Genomic DNA, 26,520 nt, shown 5'->3' with positions numbered 1-26,520 from the left:
TGTCCAGATCCCTGCCACAAAGACGGCTGGAGCACATCCCTCCTCCTTTGCTATCAGTCACGGGAGTCAATGCAGTCGTCTGTTGGCAGAGCTGATTTTTGAAGCAGCTGGTACAATTGTAATGGGTGCCGATTACTTTAAATAGCATCTGCAAAATACAGCTGTCAGGGCTTGTTTCATTTTGAACAAAGACTACAGTTACATTTATTGTTAGAGCTGCTGATTTGTTCAGAGGGACCTCTGGCCAGAGTCTGATTGAGAAGCATTTTTCTATCTGATAGAGAGTCAGGAGCTCACCTGATGCTTATAAATTGCCTGGCTGACGTGCAAAGCATGAGGAAGGAGAGGACTTACTGGGTCATGTTTTACCATCTGTAAAAAGCAGTGTAAGTCAAAATAATTCCAGTAAAGTCAGTGGAGACTCTTCCAGGGCTGTGACCTGTCAAGAGAGGGAAGTACTGCTGCCTCAGGGTGATCTCCACAAAGAGCTGCTGTGCCTGCAGTGCCAGTGGTGGCTGGCCCTGGTCCAGCTTCGGTTGAACCAAAGTGCCTGAGGAGCTTTAGTGCCTCTCCCCTGCAAAACTGGACCAGCCACATCTCATGGAAATACTCTGGGAGAGGCATGAGCCCTGTCACATGGAGCTTGAGGGGCCTCAGGCCCTCCTCTGACTCTTCTCATCTAAAGTGATGGAATGGCCAAGGTCTGTGGGCTTCAGCAGGAGCCAAGGAATTTTGTGCATCCAAAAATCAAATCCTGTGGTTCCTGCTTCAAGGTGCTGGCGAGCTTTGGTTGCTGCCCCGGGAACGTGAGACACTTCAGTTCTGCTGCATCCATTCCCACACAATTTCTGCTTTCAAACAAGAAATCAAAATTCTCCCTCATCTCTCAAAACTGACACGTTTTTGACTTGGATAAGTAAGTGGCTGTTGAAATTGCGTATGAACTTTGAGTTAATTAATACTTGGTCACAGTGGGACTGCTCGCTGGATTTAGATGAATGCCAAATCCAGCTTAATCCCTTGCAGCGAGTGCAAGGCAGGAGTTGGAGGTGTCGGGTCTCACCGCAGCAATGTTGCTTCTCTTCTCTGTCTCTCCGCTGCCTGGTCTGGATTTCAGTGGGTGGTTCAGTAAATACGCAAACCTTAGCTCAGCAGGGGAATTTATCCCAGCAAAGAAATAGGCTTCAGGGCCATTTGGATGAAATGCTGTTCAGAAGTCACTCTTGATGAGGGCAAACCCTCGCCACTGCCTTCCTCAGCTGCTGGCCAGCTGGCCCAGCTCAAGCCCAGTGTTCCCACATGGTGCACTGGGAAGGCTTTTGGTTTGCGCCTGTATTATATTATTTTGTTTTCAGCTGAAAACACCCTTGAGCTGTCTGTAGCTGGCTCCAAAGTGCCTTTTTAATATGCATCTGATGGCCTGAAGGAGAAATAAAAGTGCACTGTAGGGGCCTGTAGGCTGTTCGGGTGCCTCATGGGCATGCGGTCTCGGGTGCTTTTCCCTGTGATGAGCTGAGAAGAGCTCGTGCTTTGTTGGGAGGCTCGTTTTAACCCAGTGCCGTGGCTAGTGGGGGCACCAGCGGGTGGTCCTTGGGGGCCTGGGCAAGGATGCTCCACACGTGGGTGCCATGCACTAGGGAAGCAGTCTCAGCACTGTTAAAACTCTTGCATTTCATGCAAAGGGGCGGTGGCTTCTGGCTCCTGTCCCCGGTGCTGGCCGGGCTGTGGGAGCTGGGGCACTCCTCTTGCAGCGCTGCAGGGTTGGGGGGACGGTCCTCATGTTGCTGGCTCTCGCACAGCCTCAGGCGGCCGGGTCATGTCGTCCTGTGTGAATCTTCACGTGTAGTTTGCAGAAGCAGTGTGATTTCTAGCTCCTCTATTCTGGGGGGCGGGTGTGGGAAGCTGTGGCCCTAGCAGGCTCAGAAACCAAGAGACAGTCTGAGATATTTTCTTTCAACATCTCTGAGGCTGGGGACAGTGGGTGACACAAGGCTGTCCTGGCCTTAGCAGGAAGGACTCCTCTCCCCCTGGTGTCAATCTGCCCTTCGCTGCCATTAAATCCCCACTGTTAACTCCTGGATGCATTTTGTCTCACCTGAGGGGTGGCCAGGTTGGGTGAGATGGACCTGGAGGGCTTAACCCCTTGCTTTCAGCCCCTCCAGCTCCAGGCTGACCTGCTTATGTCAGGAGGCTCCGTCTCTCAGCTCCACAGTGCTGATGGAGGCATGTCCACAGCCCTTCGGCCCCTCTGGTTTGGGATGGGTCCTCTCTGCAGGTGGAGGAGCTGCTCTCTGCTCCTGGCCTTCCTCCCTGCATTCACAGCCTTGGCCAGGAGGTGCTGGAGGGGAAGAGCTGCCTAAAGCTTGGGCTGATGCTGAGCATCTTCCCCTTTCTTCTCTGTTTTGAAGACAACCCCCTTCAGCACCAGGAAGATTTCTTGTCCCAGGGGTCAGCTTTCTATTGCACCTTGGGTTCCTCCCTCCCTTTCTTTTCATGTTACATTTCTTATTGTTCATTCACTGGAAAAAGTCCCTCTCCGTGCTTTGTGCTTCTCCACAGCAGGACTCACTAATCACATCATCTCCCAGCACCAGGTCCCAGAGGCTTCTGCTTTAGAGTGAAAAATACTGTTGTCTAGGCACCACGATCCCATGAGGTGGCCTCAAGCCATACTATACAACTGAGGGTAATTTCGTAAGTGATCATGGATTTTGCATCTCGGGGGTTTACCTCTCCTCAGGAGCTGTTCTTAACCTGCAGTATTTATCACAAGCAGCTCTGAGAGCCGCGCTTTCATTGCCTGGCTAGGAGGAGTCACAGCTAGCAGTTTTGGGACAATCACCATGACAATGGCCAGAGCCATGCGCTGAACTGGTGCATGGACTGGTGTGTAGCTGGAGGGCTTCGAGTGCTCCTGGCCCTGGATGTGTCTGCCCCTGCGCCGGGGGCATCTCCCTGTCACCAGGGACAGGCAGCGTTCGGCTGCAGGCTGCCCGGAGGCACCGTTGTTGCAGATGAGCTGGATTGATTTCATCCTGAGGCAGATGCCCAAGTTAGTGGCTGCTGGAGGTGTTGAGCAGGTGGGTCACCCCTCAGGGCACCCCAATACTTGTTAAGGCGCCTCGGCTGAGAGGAGCGAAGGTTGCACTGGCGGGACTGGAGATGGGCGATGCTCTGCAGGGGCAAGCGCGCGCCTTCGTCCCCTCCAGCCCTGCTTTGCTCTTCCACGTGGACGGTGCCGAGGTGGCCTTTGGGGTCCCCCATGGGGTCCCAGTAGCAGGCAGAGGGGGGCTGGGGGGGGTGACGGCACTGCTGCTCATCGGTCCCTGCTTGGGGCAGCTCGCCTGGGCAGAGCCTTGTTCTTGCATGTGGCTGCAGGAAGGACAAGTCAGGTGGGATCTCTCGGGGGTTGTGAGGAGCGGAGCCTCTAATCCAGAAATGGAAACCAGCCTTTAATGATAAGCTGCAAAGCCAGAGACAAATACTCATTTGGGAGCACGTCGTTAAAGGCCCTGAGTTCCCGGCTGGGAATGAAGCACCCACAGTGCTGTGAAAGACGGGGCTCGTTTGCCCCCGGGAACACTTGCAGATAGGCGTGGTGACAGGCAGGCACGGTTCCAGCGTGTCCCTCCATGGGGCACTGGAAGGATGAACAGTTACCGTGAGCACCTGCTGCGATTTGAAACAGGGAATGTAGTCTGAGTCACTGGGACTGTTTGAAAATGTTAAACCATACACTTTCTACTGACACGTGTTGGTCAGACTATCAACTCAGTTCTGTCAGTAGGATGAGCTGTGGAACTGCTTTGCTGAACCATTTGCCAAATTGGTCCTCAAATGGTTTGTGTGTAGAAGCTGCTGGGGAGGTGATCATGCCACATCGGTTACAGCCTTGTTTCAGCAGAGCTGCTGCCCTTTGAGCGCGAGGTGCGGCTGGAGCCGTTGTGTCGCAACCAGGGCATGCCGGTGGCACAGCAGGGAGCTGCGCCTTGTCACCGGCGTGTGCCGTGTATTGATTACAAATGCCCAAAGCTCCCTTCCCCGGAGCACCGATCGCTGCTGCTTCGGCGCTCCTCAGGGATCAACGGGCTGTTCAGCCGTGTCTCTGCCCGGAGTTGCTCAGCAGGTCTTTCCACGCTGCCCCGCGTGTGTGGGGTGTCCCGTGCCGGGCTCCGTGGGTGCCCCGCACGGCGCTGGGCTCTGTCGGGGTTAGGGCACAGCAGGCTCCGGGCTCTATCCCTGCTCCTGCCTTACGTGCTTGGAGAAAGCCTCGGGCGTTGCTGCTTGCTTGTGCTGACCTGCAGCTGCGAGTGGTGTCAGGGGAAATATTCCGGGTTAGCACCTGGTGGAGCTGCAGAAGTTCTCGCCTTGGCCCTCTGGGTGGGGGAGGCCCAGTCTGCAGCTGTGGGTGCTTTCAGGAGGGCACTGGTGGCTCTGCACTGGCTTGTTGCTCTCCGGATCTGCCCCTTTGTGTCTCAGGCTCACCTTTTTGCACAGTCTGTGTGTCTCTTCCTTTCCTGCTGTGATTTTTACCTCCCTACAAGGCTTTCACCCGTGTCCTCTTCCATTTCTCCTTGCAACCAGTTGCCAGCTGCCTGCACCGCCGCTACACCAGCGTCATCCCTAGGCAGCCCCGTATGCTGACCTGCTCCATCCTGGTTTGGGAGCTGCTGGCTCAGACCCGTTACTGAATTCACACCACCAGTGCCCAGCCGGGGGCCGCATCCTGCCGAGGAGCTGCTCGTGCAGGCTTCCCTCCCTCCCACTGCAGGTCCACAATCAAAGTCATGTTATTTTCCAGGTTCAGCCCTCCGGTACCGAAATTTTTCACCAAACCCCAACCACCAAAGGAGGAGGGAGCCTGGTTGGAGCGCTCGGTGTCTGCAGGGAGCAGCTGCAGGGATGGAGGTGTGGAGGAGCCAGCTGAAGCCCTGGGAGCCACAGGGGATCCTGCCCAAGAGCCAGCAGATGCAGATGACTCCCTGGAAGCAAAGGTAGATTTTCTTGTACACCTACCGCTTGCGTTGCCTCCCCCAGCTTGCCACCGAAAAGCCGTGCTTGTGCCAATCCCCCTTTTAGCTGCCCTGCTCTCGTGTGCCCTGAGGGTGGGCTGGGCAGCAGGGCCAGCGGCTGGACATGGGGCTTCTGGGGAGGGAGAAATCGGGTAGTTTTGCTTGGAGAAGCCCACTGAGATCCTACAGACCTATGCTGAGTTTGGGGTTTTTTAGCTCGTTTTTACACTGTAAAATGAGCCTTTTATCTGCATCATGATGTGAAGGCTTCCAGTTTCCTTCCTGTATCAAGCTGTGCCAAGTACTGTGATCTCCAGGTACCACCTTCTCACCGCCAGCTGGAGCTGCATGTTTTTATGTCTCTGCCTTCACCCGAGACCTGCAGTATCGCAGGGATGGCCACAGAGCCATCTTTGATAAAATGAGACTTTTCAAGGTCATTGTCTCTTCCTCCTGGCATGAAAAATGGCCTTTGGTCTGCTGACCTTCCTGGTGAACCTCGGTGCTTTGGAGCTTGACGTCCGTGCTAGTGGGAACTGGCGCCTTGTTCTGCATCGTGTGGGACAGAGGCTGCTCCTGGGGCAATAAAAGAGGATGCGAGAAAGCATGGGAAGTTCTGAAAGCACTGGCGTTGACATTAAGGTCAAGGAGAGGGGTTGCACCTGCTCACATCCAAACTTCGGTCATTTTAACATTATAACGGCACATTTTTTCTGGATCAGGAGAAATGATACCCCGTAGACGTAAAGAATAGCGTGGCTGTATGTTTTTGGATAGAAGCGTGGAATCTTCTTTATTTCCTGCTTTGTTGCAACGTATGCAGAAACAAACCAGAGAAAATCCAGTAGGTGTGGCTAAGTAGGATCCAAAAGGCTTCAAAGGATACGCCTGGATTGCAGCTTCCCCTTCTGCTTGTGTGACTGTGTCAAGGCAATACCCACATAACCTCCCTGGGGAGGTGGGAGACCATAGGCCTAGGAAAGATGCGGGTTAGAATCTTTGGGAATAGGTGATTGGCAAAGCTTTGCTAGGCTTGAAAATGTGGAGACGAGAGAAAGAGCATTGAATCTTCTGATTCTGAGCTTCATCTACCGGGGAGATGTAGCCTCTGATTAGGTGTAAAGATGTCCCATAAAAATTCTTGCAGATTCTGCTGATGCCAAGGCCCCAGCACAAAGCACTTCTTCACGTTACTGAAGAAGCAGGTATTGCCACACTTCAAAAGCACTCACAAAGCCCTCGCTTATTAAATAGGGGATGAGGTTCCTTTTGAAACATGGCACCGCTGAGGTCAAACACCAGCTCTCAGCTGCTGGGAGACAGAAGAATATCTCTGCCACCTTCTTCAGGAAGGTGTCATTCAAGAGAGTGACCTGGGGGAGATCCTCAGCTCTCCAGCACTGATGGGTGCGCGAGATGAAACCTAAGCACTCTCTGAAATGGGATACTTGTGCCAAGCCCTTATTTTCCTGGTTTGATACTTCTCGCTTGCAGCTGTGCTCCTGCTTTTGTCCTGAAGAACCTAACCTGTCGAGGCATGGGGTTCTGGGCACGTTCCCTGGGCAGGAGTGAGCGAAGCTGGTCTGGCACAAGGGTGCAAAATGCCCTTGAGGTCTCTGCCAGGACTGAGGGCTGGCTGCACTCAGCTTCCCCATGCACGCTTGTGCGTAGGAAGCGCAGGCGGAGCCCGTGTCTCACCTGTGGGTGGGCTTGGACCCACTCAATGGTTGGCACGGACATACCCGTACTTGATTTGCACCCAGGTCCCATCTCAGCTGCTCCTGGCTGGGTGAGGTGGCGGAGCCTGCAGCAGAGTGCTCTCGCCCAGACCAGCCAGGTGCTCGCTGCAGCCCATGGTGCTTGTTTTGCAGGTGCTGCCATCCCCTGCTGAGGAGCTGGAAGGGGCTGTGGAGACACAGGGCCTGGTGGGGATCAACAGACTGATGCAGTCTGTGGAGGCAGAGCCCGTCAGCTTGGGAATGGAGGAGGTAAGTGGGAATCCATCTTGTGCCACGTTTCCAGTGTGGCAAGCAGTTCTGTAGCTCCCCTCCCCACTGGTGGCCCTCGATGCTGCTCGCAGAGTGGCCTCGCGTCCCTCCAGGCCCATCGCACAGCACTGCTGAAGCAACCGGTCACTGGAGAGGCCACGCAGGACGTGTCGTAGGGCTGACCTGTGCAGCAGCTATGGAGGGCATTCTTCATCTTGTTGCTAATCAAGTGGTCAACAGGAAATTTCTGCAGTAGCTTTTGCTGTAGCATCTTGAGAGCGCGCAGCATGCGAATCGGAGAGAGTGAAAAACATCAGATGAGCTGGGCTGGAGTCCTCCCCCCAGCTCTGAGAGCTTTCACCTCTGAATACTGTGTTTTGCTTAGGGCAGTAAAAGGTGCTTTTAAAGGCAAGTTCTGCAGTGGAGAGAATTTCTTGCTGCCAGGCGACATCCCAAATTACTTTTAATATGTAGTGTATTAATTAATGAGGGAGCATGGGAGAAGGTTTTTCCCGTGGCCCCTCCACTGCTAAGTGGAATGGGTACAGGATGAGATTAGGATGATTTTGCCTGTGTTTGAGGAAGAGCCCCCTCCAGCCACGTCTGTACTTTGCTCCAAGCCGTGGCTGCTCTTCTGCATCAATTTCCATGCTTGACATCTTGATCTCTCCTCGCCTACCTCCAGGTTTTCGATGTCCTGCCGCTTTGCGGTGTGCTGCAGCCAGGCAAGAGCCAGTGGGTCATGTTCACCTTCTTTGGCCACACAAATATCGTCGCCCACGTCACGGCGCTGTGCAGGGTGGAAGGAGGCCCGACCTATGAGATCGCGCTGAGCGGGGAGGCTTCACTCATCAACTACCTCCTAGACGTCACGGAGATCGACTGCGGGCTGCAGGTACCGCACGCTTCTCTTGGCAGAGGTCCTTGCCGTGAAACCATCACCGGCGTGTTGCTGCCACCTAGGGCTGGGGCTCTCTCCCCTTCCCAACTACTTTGTTGGCTCTATGGCTTGGAAGTACAACCTTGGAGTGATATGTGCTGCATCCAAGCTGGTTTTTGATGACCATGTCCGTCCCCCTCCAGCTGGGAATTCCTCCTCCTCAAGGTAACTAACGCCGCCTCCTGGGGCAGGCAGGGTCCCAGTGGTGATCTCCAGAGGGACGTGCCCCAAGACGTCCATCTGCTGATCCGCTCCTAAAGCCTGAGGTCCCAGGAGGGGCTCTCTTTTAATGTTCTTGATTAATCAGCAAAATAAACCAGGGAGGAAGTTAACTTGGGCTTCCCAGTCACTGTAGCTGGAGAGAATGTCCTAGAATAATCCCCACTTCTTTTCAGTCAAAAACCCCACAGATATTTCCAGCTGTTGGCCCTGTCTCCCATTTTGCTGTCACTACAGGTGCTTTTTCTTCTGCAGTGTCTTGATGCCACCTCCTTTGTCCCAGCTGGGTGTGAGATGACACACCATGAGGTGCAGAGAGCTTGTCTCCTCTTTGCTTTCCTGATGACTGATCTCTGTGGTTGGCATTGCCCCTCTGCGTGCCACCATCAGTGTCTGTTCCTGCGTAGGGCTAAGGGGTGCCCTGTGGCGGTGGCTTACCCAGGTTAACCAGGGAGACTCAAGTACCCGTATGTCCTCTGCCTCTGCTTTTCTCCTGCGTTGAGTTCATTTGCACACATCCCAGTGAAAGCAGAAGGAGGTTCCCAGTATCAGGCCTGTGCCTTCATCTTGCCACTCCTCTGTCCTCTCTTCAGCTGTTTAACAAAGTCACCGAAGCAGAGGTCACCCTGCAGAACAGAGGGAAGATGGGCTTCAACTACGTGGTGCTAAGTCCCGGCGTGGGGACCGCAGAGAGCCCCCTGCCCGGCGTGCCCCTGGTCCTGCCCAGCACGGTGAGTACGGAGGTGGCGCCTGGACCCTGGCTGTGGGTCAGGCTGCCCAGGAGGGGGTTGTGGGGGAAAAACACAAAATTAAAAAAAAGAAAGCAACCCACAAAAGCAGACAGGAGAGACAGGGCTGTAAGCAGCTGCTGCTGGGGGGCAGGGGTGGTCCAGCAAGCGCGGTCCTAACGGCCCCCCTTCACGGCCTTTGCCAGCGGGTGACCCTGCCATCACACAGCAGCCACTGGCTGGAGGCACCAGCGCTTTGGTGGCTCTGGGGACCCCAACTGCTGAGCGCTCCGGCTGTGCGGGCACCGGGGCCGCGCTGTGCCGGCTCTCCTGGGGGTCACCGTGCCCAGGCTGTGTGATCGGACAGGGCTTAGCCCTTGTCCCTGCCTGTAGCACACCCTGCCAGGCCCCTGCCAGCACTGAGCGGGACTTAAATCCTCTCTCACTTGGGCATGAAGCTGCTTTGGCAGAATTGTAGCAGCCCCTGTGCCGGTCCCCCACTCCCCCAGCTTTGCTGCTCTGCAGGAGCTCTGTGGGGCAGTGAGGGGGCCAGGCAGGAGCAGGGCTGGAACAGTGAGGAGTTTGCAGCATCCCACCGTCCGAACTTCTCAGTCCTGCGTGGCTGTCTTTGGGCTGGAGCAGCATTCCTGTCTAGTCCCTTTTTGCAGTGGGAAGAGGAAGCCAAACAGCATTCACATTTCCTCATGCCTGTCTCCTACAAGGGGTGACACACTGATGCCCTCTTCCTGCCAGCTTCCCAAGACCCAGCTCTGCTTGGCCCCGCGCAGTCGGTCGCTTTAACAGCCCCGCCGGTGCTGGCAGCTTGGCAGGGCTGGCTTTAGCTGCAGCTGTGTTCTGCGCTGCACCAGGGGCTCAGGGCACCAAGTGGCAGGATCTGTCCCGCTCAGCACCTTCTCCCTGCAGCCTGAAGGGGAGCGGGGAGCCGAGGGTCCAGCTCAGCGTGCAGAGGGCGAGCCGAGGGAAGCTGCGGCTGTGTCCCGTCACCCAGGGCTGTGTTGCTGTCCGCTTGCATTTGCTCTCAGCCTGGCTGGCGTGAGCCTAGCCTGGGGCTGGGGCAGCCTTTCTGGAAGCCCGGAGAGGAGGTGCCCTTCCTGGCAACGCCTTCCCCAGATCTCATCCTAGTCTCTGCTCCTGCCTTTCCAGAGATGCATGTTTGCAGGTCACCGTGAGTCTGGATAGGCTCACGCACCCCGGTGTAACCGCATAGGCAGGAGGTGTTTGGCTGGATCATTGTAAGGGGTCAGGCCCTTCAACACCAGCCTGGGAACCGCTGGTGTGCTGTGGCAGGAGCTGCTGGCCATGCCGAGAGTGTGGGCACTTCCCTTATTTTGTATAGTGGCTGCTAAAAGAGCTTTTATTTCTTCAGTCTGGCTCTTGCTAGCAGAGGGTAAACACCATTAGGGGCAGAGCTGTGCTCATGCTGAGCAGGGGGTGGTCTGTGGGTCTGTCCTGGGGGAATGCATCCCTACGGGCCTTCCGAAGGACCTGGTGTAGGAGACCTCAGCTTCTGTGATTCTATGAAAGCTAGAAGGTGATGCTGTCTGATACTTTGTTATGTACGAGAACCTGCCTTCTCTTCTCGGCATGTCTGTCGTCTGAGCCATCCCTCCACCAAACCCTCTCTGGTGCATTCCCTCCCTCTTCTCCCACACCCTGCAGGGTTACGTTGGACCTGGCAAGGAGCAAGTCCTGAAAGTCTACTACCTGCCAGGAGTGCCTGGAGCCTTCCGCAGGACTTTCCAGATCCAAGTGGGTCACCTGGAGCCCGAAGAAATCTCCGTGAAGGGAGAGGGGAGCTTTCCCAGGATCTACTTGGACCTGCCCAGGAACATCAAAGGTGAGCACGGCCTGTCTGCTCCCCAGGAGGGGCCCCTGTTTCTCCCCCATGTCAGATGCCCGTAGGGCAGCTCAAACTGCCTCCACCAAGCCTGGAGGTTTCAGGGCTGTCAGACCAACACTCAACCCCCGGTTGCTTCCTGAAGCTCTGGCAGATGAGCCCGTATGGGCTTTGCCCCAGGAACCATCCTGCAGAGCTTTCCAGCATGTGTCGGAGTCCTGGGAAGGTGATGGCTAGACAGAAATGCTCTGGAAAGCTGAGCACAGGCTGGCAGGGATTTTGGCAGGGTTGGATTTGCAGCACATTGCAGGGGATGAGATGCTCCCATGTGGGGAGGAAGATGAGTGGGAATGAACATCAGGGTTGATAGAGGAGAAGCAGCATGGACTTTCCATACATTGCTTGGGGAGGGTGTTTCTGGGAGAGGCCAGAGTCGGGGGAGTGGGGCTTCCCAGCTTTGAGGGGAATGGCTCTGTGCCCCGCTTCTATTTGTGGATGTTTTCTTCCTTCAGGAAATGAAAAATATGAGAAGGTCCTCAAGGAGGTGATAGAAAAGATAGAAGAAGATGGCCAGAGAGAGGAAGCAGCAGCTCTGGGGGCGGCTGTGGCTGCGGAGCCACCCCCAGATCCCTTGGACGCCGTGGTGAGAATGGCTGCTGCCCCGTTTGACGCGTGCCACCCTCCCCCGGTGTCACTGGGTCCCCTGCAGCCCGCAGCAGGCTTCCCGGGGCCCTGCTGGCACTTGGGACCTCCCTGCCCACACCTGCCCATGATCCTGCACAGCTCAGCAGTGCCCCCGGGGCTGCCCCAGGGAGAGATCCTGAAGACCCTGCTCAAGTGATGAAATTTATGGCACTTCGTGATGGGATGTAGGTCATCACTGGGGGATTTGCTGCTCACAACCCAAGCCCTGCCAGGTTTACAGAGCTTAATAGCAGCAGCCTGACTGTGCTCTGGGACTGTGCTGCCAGTGCTGATCTCTAAGAGACAGCAGCTTTATCGTGGCTCCCTTTACAAGAGAGCTCTTGTCCAAGCTGCTTTGGCACTGGCTGGGGGCAGGCAAAGACTTGGAGCTCTGGAAGGTTCCTGGCTTGTCTGTCTGGCCAGATCAGCTTTTGTAACAGTGACTGGGCAGGCGAAGTTGCTGGAGTTCGTTGCCCTTGAGATGAGGCCCTGACTGAGAGAGCAGGAGGTGTCACAGACACTGAGCAGCGAGACAGAAGGACCCCATCACCCCTCCAGCACGAGCAGGGGGGAGCCTTGGGAAGGACCGTTGCTAACCAGCCGCTGCCTTTCCTTCCCTCAGCTGGACCCTGGGCTGCAGATGCAGATGGAGCAGCTGCTGATGGAAGAACACGCCCTGGAGCAGCAGAAAGCTCTCACCTCTGGTCCCCCAGAGGCCACTGCCTTTGACCAGCGGGCTCGTCAGAGGCTTCTCAAGTTAGTAGGGGCTCCCGTACCCTGTCTCCAGGTGCCCCGAGGGTAACACCCAGCAGTGCACCCCTGCTCCTGAGAGCTGGGGGTAGTGGGGACTCCAGAAAGGGTCTGATCCTGGCGGCTTTGCCGTGCTCCCTGTGAGCAGCTGAGTGTCCTCACTGCCACAGAGCCACCCTGAGCTTTGGAGGTGCTCAGCTCCCCACAGGCGCTGGGTCCTGCTCTTAGGGCTGAGGGGGCCAGTGCAGAGCATCAAGCCCTTCCAGACAGCACCAGCACCGTCCCTGCTGACCAGATCTGAAAGAGGCAACTCAAATCTTTGTTCCGGCTAACAGACCACACTGAGCAAAAAGAGTAGGGAACCGCAGAGGCTGACACACCCTTGACAAATCAGGTGGCTCGGATGCTGGTGGGACTGCAGGGCTTACCTTGGTATCTTCCCTCTGCTCCTCCATGAGGAGGCATGGGCACGGTAGCCTCCAGTTCAGGAAGATGCTCTGCAAAACAGATCACGTAGGTGCTTTGCCGAGTGAGATTGCTCTGGGAAAGGCCCCTCCCATGAATCTTGCAGGTGTTGATTACTACATTTGTCCGTGCTGCTTTGGGGACAGATCTGGTTGCAGAGCAGTGAAGATTTCCTGTGCAGGCGAATCCCATGACAAGGTCCTGAAGCACTTTCAGGCTGGGGCTGCACATGGGGCATAGCAGTTTCACTGAGACCAGTGGAGGTCCACTGGACTTACCTACAGTGGCTTCCCGTAGCAGAGGAGCTGTGATAAATGATAATTCATTTTAAACTAATTTTATTTTAAGGCCCCACTGGTAGCTGATAAAACCTAGGTCCTATGCTCCTCGTGACTTACCAAAGTCTCATTACCAGGTGGTCAGGCCTTGGATTTCATGGTCTTGAGTTGAGTTTTTACAACAGTGAATCCAGAAATATTTTATTTGCATCTTCCATGCTCTTGGAAATGCAGCCAGGCTGTGGTTTAAGGACTGTCCTTACTCCTCCTTTCAGAGCTGAGCTGCCCGAGTACCTCCTGGACTTTGGGTACGTGATTCTCGGTAACACCCCCACGCACGTCGTGAGGATCACCAACACCGGGCAGTTCCCTGTGTCCTTCTGCGCTGACAGACAGGTCCTGCATGGCACAGGTAACCAGTGCTGGAGAGCCTTCACGTGGGCTCGAAGGAGCTGTCTCTGACAGTTTAGCTTAAGCCACTGGACATGGGGAGGTTTTTTGAGTGCTTGTATGTGTAACTCTCTCCTCCTTGGGACCTGCTGCCTGGTGCTTTAGAGCCTGAGTTCTCCGGGCCAGCAGCACTCAGAGACCCGGCCCGCCCGGGCCTGCCCTAACGCTTCCCTTCCGGGGCTGGGTGGGCTGATCACCTTGGTCACCTCTCAGCATCTTCTGCTCTTGGCTACCATGAGCATCATCTGATGGGCACTCCATGAGCTTGTGTTGCAAACAGATGGACCCTTTGTGGTTTGGAAGTGCTTTGTTTAAAGTTCATCATGCCATAGCACTTCTGTTCAGCCTTTAGTGAGGAGACAGCCTGTGAGGTCCTCTGTTGTATCAAAACAGGCTTCGAAACAGGCCGTGACGTAAGGCTGCAGCACCAGCAAACGGTGCCTCGCCGTGTCTGAAGGGTGATCAGGTGCCTCCTCTAAATCGTTTTTCAGAGAGCACCATGGCACGGGGGAATCTTAGTTGGAAATTCTCCTTTGGAGAGGTCTGTGCATCCTTTCCTGGGATCCCTAGTGAAGGAATGGCTGGAGCTCCTCAACTGAGATGTTTCCTTTTTACCATGTGGGTCTTGGATTCTGGCTGTGAAAACCCTTTCTCCTTGTGCGGTGACAAGGGAGAAGGAGTGGCAGTCTTCTCCACAGGTACAAAGGGGAACTTCACAGAGCTGCCAGCCAGGACATACGGCCTTAACATGCTTGTGACACGTTCATGTCGATTGTGTATCTCAGCTGCTTTATTTTCATCTGTTCAAGGTTTCAGTGTGGAGCTGGACCACGTGAAGCACCTGCCCTGCCGCGAGAGCAAGACATTTGAAGTGCGCTTTGACCCACAGAGTGCCAACCTGCCGCTGGGAGAGGTGGACGTGCTCCTGCCCATCAAGGTACCTGCGGCGTGCTTCCTCGCCCCACTGTGCCCGTGCACCTCTCGGGGCAGGTTGGGGACAGCAGTAGATGTCACTGTGGCTCTCAGCTGGATGCTCTGTCCTTCCCTAGGTAGCAGGAGGCCCCACGTTCCACGTCCACCTCCGTGCCAGCGTGGCCATGCCAGCCCTCTGCGTCTCCAGGGACAGGCTGGAGTTCTCCACTCTCCAGTGTGGGCAGTGCCAGGAGGAAACCATCCAGCTCCACAATCAGCTCCAGGTCCCCTGTAACTGGCTCATCACTATAAATGAGCCTGTTAAGAAGGTAAAGCACAGACCATGTGTAACACGTACCTTCTCGGCTGGGTTTTCTTTGCCTCTCTTGCCCTTTCTGCCCCTGTGGCTGCGTGAGCACTTGGGCTGCGGCTCGTCTGAGGAAGCTTTGGAGGTACAGAACAAGGCTGGCTCACCTGGACCTGGGCATTAGCTGGTGCTTCACTTCTCTGCCACCTTCCCCCGCTCCTCCTCTTCTGAGGACGGTGCCTCCCCATCTGCCTGCCCTGCCGACATGTTCTCCCTCCAGTTCAGGCCAGGGGTGGCCTCGGCTGGTTTGGCTGTGGGTGCCCTCAGCACCGTGACGGTGTCTCAGAGCACTGTGGGAACCGAGGGTCTGTCCTCGCAGACTGAGGAGACCTCACACAATTGTTTTCTGTGCTCAGGTGGACAAGCATTGGCCAGCGGGGGTGCGTCAGAAGGTGCCCCAGAAGCTGAAAGCCCAGCCGTGTGTCTTCGAGGCGCTGCCCTCGGCTGGAACCCTCGCTCCGGGACAGCGATGCAACGTCCGAGTGAGGTTTTCGCCCACAGAAGAGGTGAGATGGGCGAGTGTCACCCCCAGGAGGTCTGGCAGGACAGTGTGGTAACGAGAGCCCAGCACGGGGAGGAGGAGACGGCGTCTGCCTCCACAGAGAGCTTTCTGCAAGCCCTGTACCCACTGTGCCTCAGTTTCCCCTGCAGCACACTCTTCTGAGAGGTGCTTTGAAATCCCCCTGGGGAGCTTGCTCAGAGAGCATCAGGGCACGCTGGGCTGGCTGCCTCTTGGTGCATGGGGGGAAATCTGCCTGTTTGCCCTCGTCTCCCCCTTGCAGGCGCCTGTTTGAGGCTGCAGCGCCCTGGTGCAGAGCAGCTGGCGCGCTCACAGGGGATAACCCTGCAAGGGCCAGTCTAGGCAAGTCCTGCTGCTGGTACCAGCAGGCAAAACAGCCACCGGGCACCTTCCTGGGCACGGCAGGACAGTCACCTGGAGTGGTTGCTGCCAGCAGTCCCTGTGGCTCTGGCTCAGCCTGCCTGCGCGTTCCCAGGCACTCTGGGAGTCAGCTGCAATGACGGGGCGTTCCCAAAGGCAGTTTGCCTGTGGCCACCGTGGCTTGGAAACTGGCAGTGGGTAACAGGATGGACACAGGTGCTTCCGTGCCTGGGAACAGTCCCAGGGATGTTTTAATTGCTGTAGAGGTGTAACCATCTTCTTGAGCAGAGAAGTCGACCCTTATTTCTAGCCAGTGAGAGCTCACCTGCCTCATTCATCGAGCTGATGTTTGCCTGATGCAGCAGTGCCAGGACTGTGTCTGGGAAACGTAACCCTGAGGACCTTTCTCATGAGCATCACACTCCCTTGTGACTAGGTGAAAACATCTGATAGTGCATTTTAGATTCATCTGACACCAAAATAGCCAGTTAGACTTCACATTAGGATTCATCCCAGTTCCTCAGAGCCAGCATGCAGATGCTGTAGCCCCTGCTGGAAGTAAGCATCTGTTTTCCATTCCCTTAGAGGTACTGGTGACACCCCTGCCCTGGGGAAAGAGTTGAATTTGCGGCCCTGTCACTTGGGACTTCATGGAGGAGCTTTCTGTGCCTCTCTCTTTTCAGAAGTCCTACAGAAGTGAGATGAAGATTACTGTTTGCCAGAGCAGCCAGAACCTCCAGCTGCAGGTCTCGGGGCGTGGGCTGGAGCCACGGCTGGAGTTCAGCCCCCCAGTGCTCGAGCTGGGACCGTTGCTGCCGCACAGCCGTGGAGCAGAGGGGACGGTGGTGGTGGAGAACCCATGCGAGTTCCCCATCGAGTTTTACTCGCTGGAGTTCGACCAGCAGTACCTTGCTGAGGAGCAGGTGAGAGGGAAGCTCTGGTCCCCATGTGCACGCTCCCGTAGCTTCACAGTGCTCCAGCATTCCCGGGTTCGTGCCAGGGAGATGGAGACAGTCCCCAGGGCAAAGCCTGGTGGCATTTCAGGGTTAGCCAGCTCTGCTGGCAGACTGTGGAGGGGCTTGGATAGTCCGTGTTGTTAGAAACACGTCCTGCATGTGTCTTCTCTTCCCTACATGCACAGATCCTGCAGATGCTTAAAGATTATGACTGCCGTAACACCTTATTGCTGCCTCCACGTGCCCCGGGTGAGAAGCTGCCCCCAGAGGTGCTGGAGTACTATCAGGAGCAGAAGAGGCTGCAGGATGAGGAGTCCAAGACTGGGGAACCAGCAGGCCAGGACAACGGTGAGGGTTTGGCATTGGCTGTCCTGAGCGTGGACACAGCGGGGAGTCCAGCCCGCACACCCCGAGCTCTCCACGGGAAGCCCAGGCTTTCAGCAGCCACCCATTCCCCAGCTTGGTGGAGGAATTCCAGCGTGAAAGTCTGTGCCTTGTAACACGCAGACTTTGAAAATGTCCAGTCTCTGTCAGATCAAGGAAGAAAGTCCTCTGCTGGGATCATTCACGCTGTCTCATCCCAGAGCTCATTCGTTTTCTCCTCCGTGTTTGATGAAAGCCAGTCCAACGAGGTGGACTCTAAATCTGAACACAGAGGAGAGGGAAGGTGTTGAGAAAAGACAGGGGCTGGGTATTGTTGCAGACAGGACAGGGACAAGTGAGAGGCCAGAGAGGTTCTCCCCAGTTTTTCCAAATGAGCACCTTTTTGCCCCAGGAGCTGCTGGGATCAGGGTGATGCTGTTCCCTTTCCTAGGCAGGGCAGCGCGCTCTCTGTCCTGCGTGACACTGCAAGCCGAGATGGCTTTTGGTGATCTCCTAAGGGCAAAGGTGGGAGCTCTTTGCAAATGTGTTATGATGAATTCAGAGCCCAGCTACATCTCCTGGAGTAATATTCCTAAAGCATCCAGCTTTTGGATAATCGCTCAATGTGCAAATGGAGCCTCTCCCTTGGGACAGTGTAAAATGCCTGGTTCTGCCTGTCCGCCCCTTACTCAGCAGGACCTGGGACCACGTTGACAGGTGACGGGACATTTGGCCCAGTCCTGTTAGGTATTGCCAAAGGCTTGTTCTTTCCTCTTTCTGCCAGCCCATTTCCTATACTCTGAAGAGGCACCTTGACCACCATCTAGGGCAGACCCTGATCTGCACAAGCCTAAAGGAGGGGCATGGTGAGATGTGGTGTTGGTTTCAGCAGAGTCTTCTCTCCCAGGATCTGAGGGGATGGGGAGGATGATCAGGGTCATAGGTAGGCAGGAGGCTGACTTTTCTATCTGGTTCCGCACAGCAGAGCATGGGCAGAGCGTCACCAGCAGCAGGGCGGCCTCGGGAGAAGTGACCGACAGCCCTGTGCATAGGGCCATCGCCCGCCACCTTGGCATCGATATCTCTGCAGAGGGGCGCGCGGCCCGAGACCGCAGAGGGATCGTCGTCATCGTCCATGGGGCACCCCTGACAGGTAGGTGAGCCGAGCCCGTGGCTGCAAGGAATGCGGGGGGAGCAGGAGAGACACGTCCTGGTGGGCCGTGCTGCTTGATTGACCACTTGAAGCGAAGCGAGGTAAGCCACAGCCCTGCTGGTACATGAAATGGTCCCAGGCCTTCACCAGCTGGGGCAAGTGCTGTGGCTCACCCCGTGTCCACAGAGCCAGGCTATCCTCCCCCCACACAGGGTGGCCGTGTCCCCGTTGCTTGGTGGGAGCACGGTGCCTAGTGCCCAGGTTGCCTCCTGGGCGTGGTCCCTCGCCCACACTGACCCCCAGCCTGTGCCCAGACGTTGCCTGAGGCAGCGCCGGCCAGCGCAGGGGTGGCGGGACCGGGCTCGAAACAATGTCCTGGCCCAGGGTTGAGGTCCCCACGAGGGACAAAGCGCTCAGCTGGGTGTGAGGTGGAGGTGATCCGCCTGGCTCTAGAGGACAACGCTTCCAGCCGTGCTCAGCTCCCTCCCTCGTGGTCTCCCCTAAAGGGGCACTTGATTTCCCACTGTCCTTGAAACGTTGAAATCCTGTCTGGGGACTTTCTAGAGCCTGTCCCTGAAAACGCTTCACGTGCAAGTGTCACCAAGCAGTCTTCCTCTCTCTCAAGGAAAGACAGCGGCAGCGGTTGCCCTGTCCAAATACTACGGCGCTGCCTGCTTGTCCATCGACGCCGTGGTGACAGAAGCCATCTCGGACAGGAGCAGCTCGGCAGGGCTGCGCGCCCAGGAGCTGTGCATCGGGGCTGCCATCGAGCAGAGCTGCAAGGAGGCAGAGGGTGCCGGTAAGGAGACACGCTGGACCCAGAGCAGCGCTTCAGAAACCCACCCTGACCGTCCACTTCTGCTTGCTCCAGAGAGGGAGTCTGACAGCCCTTGGGTCTCTTAGGGAACATGGGTGCAGCGTGCAGAAATGCAAAGCCATTTCATAAAGCATTTCATGTTATTAAAGAAAATAATCTCTGTTTTAAGGGCTCAGACAGGGGCACTTTTACTGCCTCTGGGCTTCTCAGCACACACTCCTTTTCCTAGGAGTGGTGAAGCACACCTGAATTTTTCTCAGGGTTTTTTTACATTTCCTCAAAGCTGAATCCAGCTGACTCCTCGTGGCCATCAGGCAGAACTGATGCCCACTTGAACAAGGAAGAAGCCCTCTGAAGCTGCTCATGAAGCACTAGACAACTGACTTTGAGTGTGGCTTCAGAAACATGAGAGGAAGGGAAGAATAACCTCCCAGAGTTTCAGATGAGACTCTTCTCCAGAGGTTTCCCTATACACGCTGTCAGGTCACACAGCTCGTGCATGTGGTGCCATTCTCCACCTGAGACCAGAGACTTTTAGAAAACCTGGTTGGGCAGTTGGTGCCCCGAGCTCTGCAGGGTGAGGCCAGACCCTGGTTCTGGTGGGGGAAGTTTTGCATTGCTCAGCTTTGAACCTGGTTGGGTTGGGAGCTGGCGGAAGGAAGAAGGGTCTGGGCCCCAGGTGGGGTTAGCCCATGCGGAGGATTTGGCTCCAGTGGAGATGGGGATGCAGCTGGGGCAGGGCTGCATGTTACCGTCTCCACGTGAGAGTGCAGGATGGGCGCAAGGTACAGAAATGATACTCCTGGAGGATGGAGCCTCGGCTTGATCCATAGGGGAGCTACTGTGCGGCGTCACCTGCGTGCACATTTGTGAGGAGGGATGCGGAGCTGTGCCTTAAAAACTCTCTGGCTTTAAAATCCAGTATCAGGTGGTGTGCTTTACCATGCTAAAAAGAGAAGCAGGGCAGGAGCTGCTTCTGGAGATGGGTGCTGCTAGTGCCCGGCAGGCTGGGGGACGAGGGCCGTGTCCCTGCCAGGGCGCAGGGCTGTGCCCGTTGGGGTGGAAGGTGCCTGCTTGCTCCCCACTGAGCGTCTGTCCCCTCCGCAGGTCACAACGCAGATGAGTCCCTCGGCAAGCAGTTCCACGCCAAGGCCAAGCGCAGCCTAGAGACGAGCCGGTCCAGCTCTGTGGACAAAGTCAGCCGGCAGTCCGTCAGCTCCCAAGGCCAGGTGAGTGCTGCGGCAGGCGAGAAGAGGGATGGCCCCACAGCCCAATCCCAGAAGCAGCATCTGATGGATCTGACGGGCTCCCAGGTGAAGCACGGCCTGCACTGGTTGATGCCTGGGACCTTTCTGTTGCCTCTGAGAAGTGAAGGGGGTGCTTCCAGTGGAGGTTCTGTGTCACCCAGAGCCTGGTGCAGGGGTCTGTAGTGCAGAGAGCCAGCTGGGCAGGCTGGGCATGGCTCGGGCTGGGAATGAAACCCTGGCAGAAACACTCTACGGCATCTCAGCCGTTTGTTGGCAAAGTGCAGTCCTGGCTAATGTGGCTGCAGCCGTGGGCAAAGCTGCTGGATGCTGCGCTGGGGGCTTGCGAGCTTGGGTCTCTGCTGGCCACGCACGCACCCTCCAGCGTGCTCCCCCGGAGCTGCTGGCCTGCAGTTTTGTTCTAGTCTCCTGCTAGTGAGAAACCCCAGCTCCAAGCCCAGCAGTTGGAATTGTTTGGGGGTTTCCAAAGCGGTTGATTTTTCTGGTGGTGTTCGACATTGCAAGGCTCATCAAGTTCTCACCTCTCTCCCCTTCCCTGCTTTCCTGCGCAGCGATCGCTGAGCATCGGTGGCAGCACATCAGAAGAGCTGGGCTTTAGGAGCTGCGTGCTGCCCGAGGACCTGCTGGTGGCCATCCTCTCTGACAGGCTGCAGGTACGTGGGGTGGGGGCATTCTTGCTAGGGAGAGACAGGCAGCGAGGTACAATTCAGAGAGGAGGAGGAGGGCTGTGCCTGCTCTTGGAGGAGTCCTGGGCTGCGTGCAGGGATCCATGGGTGAAGCTGCAGATGCCATGAGCTGGCAGAGCGCGGGGGAAGATCAGAGCTTGTCTGAGCTGCTGCACTTGGAACTGTGATGGCTGGTGATCTCTGACGACAGGCTTTAGTGACTGGCTGAGAGCCCAATGCGTGCGACAGCTGACTTTCTCTTCCTTTTTGGCTTTATCTGCAGCTGAGCGACTGCTACCAGGGAGTGGTGTTTGATGGCCTGGAGACCCTCTATGCACGCAGCACGGCGTCTGCTCTCCTCTGCCTGCTCAGAGCTGTCAGAAATCGGCCTTACATCTATTTTGTGAACCTGTTCCAGGATTATGCTTCCTGGAAAGCCAGGGAGATGGCCGCAAAAGAGCAGGAAGGTGAGACTCTTCGTCTCCGTAACTCTGACATGTTCTCTCTCAAGCCTTCAACCTTACCCGTGTGTATCTGGGTTACCAGCAGAACTTGTAAGAGGGGTTTTTATTAATCCTTCCACCTTCTGCCTCGGTGTAGCCAGCACTCAGCTCACAGTTGCTTAAAATACAGCAATGCTGAGGCTGACCTCAGTCTCTAACATTAAAGCTTGGGCACAAGTGTAAGCTGCTGTGGCTCAATAACTAACCACCGGCCAGCCGTCCACGGCGCTGGGGCGTGTGAGCCAGGCAAGGCACGGGAACTCACTGAGCAGCGATAGTTTGGGGGCTTGTCTGAATTTTGAAGCGGGGATGTGAGCTCGCCAGTATCTCCTGGCAGGATGATAGGCTGGGTCGGGACAGAGTTGTGAATCCTGGCAGCTCACCCAGAGCAGCAAGCTCTGCTTGCAGGCACTGACGGTTTCTCCTCTGGTCTGTGCTGAAGGACGGGAGCGGGAAGAAGCTGCCAGGAGGGAGAAAGCACGCCTCTGGGAGATGGACGAGGACGAGTATGATGCCCTCACCGAGGAGGAGAAAATTCAGTTTGATAACAGTATACTGCAAGTCAAGCGTGAGAGGAAGAAGAGGTCTGTAAGCCTTCTATGGGTGTCTCCCCAGGATAGTGTCCCCAAAGGGTTTCCCTGCTCCGGAGACCTTGGTTGAGCTCAGAGGGGTTACCAAGGCCAAAAGCATTAATTACCAGCAGCACAAGGACTGCCAGTTCCACCTCCCTGGTTCCCAGCAGAGGAGGCACCTTCCTCCGGTGAGATGAGAACATCCTCTCTCCGCTTTAGTGGTGAGCCCTTCGGCTTGGACACAGGCTGCAGGGAGCTGGGCTCTGTGCTTGCCTTGCCACTGTGCTTACAGGTGTCTCTAGTTAATGATGTTCATTCTCATCTTCTTCATCGCCCTTCTTCTCCAAACCAGAGGGGTTGTGGTGTGGGTTGGTGTGAGGCACAGCTGTGCTGGCTTGGTTTAGATCCCAGTCCTGGTGCAGGTGAGGCCCTTGCACTGCTGAGCTCCCAGGGTTTTCCTTTACTGAGTGACACCAGCCATAAAGCTGGTTTCTCCTAGGCTCAGCTTCAGCTGCAGCAGCAGGTGAGCCTGGGGGAAGCTCTGATCCAGCAAAGCAGCCCTGTTCAGGAGGATACACAGGATAAGCTTATGGCTCTCTTAACTCCTGCCTGAAACTTGGGGAGGGACTTGCTTAAAGCGAGCCTGTGTGTCAGCACTTCTTTCAGCCCCAGCTGAAGTTTGTTTCCCTGGATCAGCCAGTCTTTGGCAGCATTGCTGGAGGTGTCCAGGTGGACCTCACTGGAGAAGTAGTGCAATTTAGGCCTTGTGACAGCAAAGCCTAGATTTGGCTGGCCCTGGAGGTCCCCTCCCGCCTTCCCTCACTTTGGATGTCCCAGCCTCCCCAGGTTGAGGGAAGTCCACAGAGCTGGTCTAACGGTTGTGCCTGGCCTGAGGGTCAGTGAATGAAGTGCGGGACCAGCTGGGATTGCAACGAGCCCAGATTTCTGGCAGTGACTCTTGGGGATGTTTTGTTTGTCTTGCTGAAGGGAGATGGAGCGGCTGGCTCAAGAGCTTGAGGAAAAGCACCGGTGGGAGCTAGAACACTTGAGGGAGGAAGAAGATCTGAAGAAGTCATCTAAGTGGGCCAAGAGAAAGCCTGGGAAAGATAGTGCTGCAAGGAAGAAAAGCCAGCCTGGAGTCGGGCAGGTGGGTGGTTGTGTTTATAGAGATGAGTAAAAGCCCTGGGGCCCCTCCTGCTGAGCCGAACCATTCCTGGCGCAGCCAGCAGCCACCCGCAGTGCTGGGGATGAGCACCTGGCCGTCGGTAACACACGGGGCTGTGCTGGGAGACAGCAGCCAGTGTTTGATCCTGCTGCTGCTTCGCCAGGGCTATTTTTGGCTGGGTTTGTTGGGTAGAGCTGCTCTTCTAGGGTCATGCTGCCTTTGAGTCATGGCTTCACATAACTCCGAGCCCTAGATAGTTTTAGTCCAGCATTTGTCCCCGTTCTGCATGTGACTTACACCTCTGAGCCGTGACCCGCCTGGGATGTGGTGTCTTTTGCTACCTGTCTGGCAGGAGATACCACCAGGCCCTCTAGGTATTCATTAGCAGCCAGGCTTCCCAAAGTGTCAGCCAGACACAGGGATGGATGTTCAGCACACCAGAAACGTGCCCGGAGGACTGCACAGGAGTAAGGAGGTGTCTTAAGTTTGGGTCGGGGAAGCTGTTCCATTTCTCAGCTGGTTTGCAGGACTCCTCATCAGTCTGACGCTGGGGAGTTTAGTTTCAGTTGAGCTCAACTGGGTACCAGCTGCGCTCTGAACTGGGATTTGTAGAGCACCTAGCACAAGCCTCAGATGAGACATGGGGTGCTATTGCAAAGATCGCCGCTGTCCTACAGCATTTGAGTTGGTGCTTGGAAATGCTCACCGCTTTTTCCTGCTCGTCCTGCCCAGAATACGAACGCATCCACCAGAAACACCAGAGCATCCGTTGGCAACCTGTCCGAAGTCACCGAGGGGGGAGAGAGGAAGGGATCTGCAAAGGAGCACCCGGACTCTCTTGCAAGTGACAAGGAAGATAAGAAAAAGCAGAGCGAGGCTCCCCTGGCAGATGTCTGCCCAGCAGAGGTTGTACAACCTGCGGACCCAGAACAGGGGGAAACCAAAACCGAGGCGCAGAGTGACAGCGAGAACTTGGCCCTGAGGTTTAAGATCTACGAGGCATCGCAGAAGGATGTCACACATATTTTGTCATCCTGGGACAGGGCTCAGGGTATCCTGCTGTCCCCTCTGAACCAGGAGGTGGTACAGCAGCAAGTCCAAGGCCAGCGCCGTTGCAGGAGCCAAAAGGACAGAGAGAAGGAGCACCAGGAGAGGCTGGAGAAGGAGCATCTGGAAAAACTGAAGGCTCTTGAGGACTCCAAGTTATCTGGGCTGGAAGGGGAAGGTGCAGAAGGGTCATCCAGAGGCCAGGACGTCGGGGTGCCCTGCCTGGACATCCAGGTGCTGAGCTCTGCAGATGTGACGAGGGCGATCCTGGAGAGTGGCAAGCTGCCAGCGGCAGAGCAGGTAAAGCCCTGTGAGGCTCAGATGCTGAGCCTGCCGTGGTCTGGGTCCTGGTGCATTGTGTCCCGCCAGGTGACAACAGCACAGAGCCTTGTCTGGGCCACTGATGATGTTCCACGATGGCTTCACAGCAGCCACGTGGCTGGGGAAGTTCTTGCCATCCCTCAGGTCGGGGGGAAGAGGGGGGGCTCTCATCCTCTCTGTTCAGAGAGTTTCCCAGTCTGGAAATCATTCACAGTGGTCCCAGGGCAGGGCAGCTCCTGGTCATTGTTTCCTTCAGCCGAGTCACTCAGATTTCTCTCTAGGTCCCACTTGTAGGTCCTGGCACTGCTCTGGAGCCTGCCCACCCCGCTGGGCATAAAAAATCACTGTACTCCATCTACATAAAAAAAACCATTGCCAAAAGCTCAGTGTCTTTCAGGGAGTGTGAGGATGAAGGCGACGGGAGCATAAACAGGGTTTTCTCTTATGCTTTAGATCCTGGATGACTTGGGACTGGGTCCCTCGGGGCCTCCCATTCCACCTACGGCTTTCTACTCCGTGATCCGCTACCCGGAGAAGCGGATGGTCCCTGCAGCAGGAGAAGCCCTCGAGCACTTCGCCTTTGTCGTGCCTGAAGGTGCCACTGCAGAAGAAGAAAAGAAGAACACCAGAAGTCTGTTGGATGTGCCTGCAGTGGAGGTGCCAGGGCAGGGTCCAGGCTGGATGGGGGCATGGGCGGTGGGTGGGATGGAAAAGGATCACTGTGGAAGGGCAGCGAAGACATGACAGGGCTCCATGTCTGCAGGCATCCCTCCTGTCTGTCTGAAAGAGACAGCTCTGCTTGAAATATGGGGCAGTTCTGTAAGATGAGAGGAAAAAAAAATCAGCTAAACCCTTCAACTTCCCTTGAGGAGAGGGTCCTGGGCAAGGAGGGGTGTTGTAGGCATAACAAAGTCCCATACGGAAGACCAAATCCATGGGCAGAGGTGGTTGGTGGTTTATTCTCTCTCCCGTCTGTTAACAAACCTGCAGCTTTCTCTCTGGGATGGGGGCGTCTCAGGGCAGGTCTCACCTCTCTCCCTTTCCTCTCTGCCTTGGTGTGAAGGTGTCAGAGGAGCAGGTCACGCCAAGCAGGGGCCAGTCGGGGAAGGAGAAAGCCGCGGGCAGGCCGGAGGCTGTGAGGAGGAAACGGAGCTCCAGCCGGGCGAGGTCTCCAGGCAGGAGAGGTCTCCAGGCGCCGGGCACGGGAGCACCCACGCAGCGCCCCGGGGCACACCAAAGCGACATGGACACGGTCCCATCCCCGGGGAGATCCGTCAGGTGAGCCGTGAGGGAGGAGGTGATCCCTCTGCTTCACGTCCATCTTGCCAGCGGGGTCCATCGTCCCCAGCCCCGCAGGGACCCTCTGCCAGGGCCTCCATGGGGGGATGGCGAGTCCATGAGCCGCCTCCTTCTCTCGTTTGCTCGTTATCAATGTCTGAAGCCTCCTCTTTCATTGCCAGGCTGAGCAGCTGCCGGTGGATAGTGCCTGCCCACGGCGAGGTAGAACTGAGGGTCCAGTTCAGCTCCACGGTGCCGGGGCAGTTTGATCAGACGCTGCATTTTGAGGTGCTGGGGACGAACCAACAGTACCAGGTGCACTGCAGGGGTACCTGCCTGTATCCCACCATCAGCCAGGACCCCCACGGTAAGGCTGGGGCATGGGAGCCTCCCACACTGCTCCTCCCTGAACTCAGAGCCAGGGCTGCCCCTTGTGCCCCAGCGACCTTCTGGCTCGGGCAGAGCATGCTGCCTGAGCCGCCCAGTGTCTCTTCCCGTGCTTGGAGCTGGGAACCAGTACTGGTACTATGGGAGACCTGGGCTGGTCTGAGGGATCAGAATGTAAGTTTGATACTGACTTTGAGCAGATAACCACGTACCCTTAAGAGACTTGAAAGTCCCGAGAAGAGCTGAGAAGATCAAGGAACTGCCAGACCGGAACTGCCTGACCGCAAGGAGAGGAAGGTCATCGAGGCTGCAACAGAGAAGAGGGCATCCAGCCGTGAACTGTTAGTCTCCACCAAAACCAGTCACACATGAACACAAACGCTTCATAAAGTCGTTAAAAGGCTTGTTGGAACAATAAAGTAGCCGTTTTGCACAATTCGGTGTTTGTCGTGTCTGTCTCAACAACGACAAATGGTGACCCCGATGTGATCCCAACA

General features: G+C 56.2%; 1 protein-coding gene across 1 annotated transcript in view; it reads left to right on the top strand.

Moving 5' to 3' along the window:
- Positions 1–26,520, top strand: part of LOC141963908 (hydrocephalus-inducing protein homolog) — a 106,175-nt gene that overhangs the window by 75,465 nt on the left and 4,190 nt on the right. The window contains 26 exon segments of the mRNA XM_074913644.1: positions 4,802–4,994; positions 6,884–7,000; positions 7,686–7,895; positions 8,753–8,890; positions 10,568–10,745; positions 11,258–11,388; positions 12,052–12,185; positions 13,198–13,334; positions 14,182–14,309; positions 14,422–14,613; positions 15,008–15,157; positions 16,215–16,454; positions 16,673–16,841; positions 16,995–17,154; positions 17,156–17,178; positions 17,836–18,003; positions 18,629–18,802; positions 19,928–20,143; positions 20,590–20,738; positions 21,034–21,217; positions 21,696–21,837; positions 22,813–22,972; positions 23,723–24,337; positions 24,812–25,015; positions 25,422–25,636; positions 25,819–26,003. Of these exon segments, the coding sequence (XP_074769745.1) occupies positions 4,802–4,994; positions 6,884–7,000; positions 7,686–7,895; positions 8,753–8,890; positions 10,568–10,745; positions 11,258–11,388; positions 12,052–12,185; positions 13,198–13,334; positions 14,182–14,309; positions 14,422–14,613; positions 15,008–15,157; positions 16,215–16,454; positions 16,673–16,841; positions 16,995–17,154; positions 17,156–17,178; positions 17,836–18,003; positions 18,629–18,802; positions 19,928–20,143; positions 20,590–20,738; positions 21,034–21,217; positions 21,696–21,837; positions 22,813–22,972; positions 23,723–24,337; positions 24,812–25,015; positions 25,422–25,636; positions 25,819–26,003 (4,712 nt within the window).

Source organism: Athene noctua, chromosome 9 (genome assembly GCF_965140245.1).
Source record: "Athene noctua chromosome 9, bAthNoc1.hap1.1, whole genome shotgun sequence".
NCBI lineage: Eukaryota > Metazoa > Chordata > Aves > Strigiformes > Strigidae > Athene > Athene noctua.
This window is presented reverse-complemented; position numbering and strand designations above follow the sequence as displayed.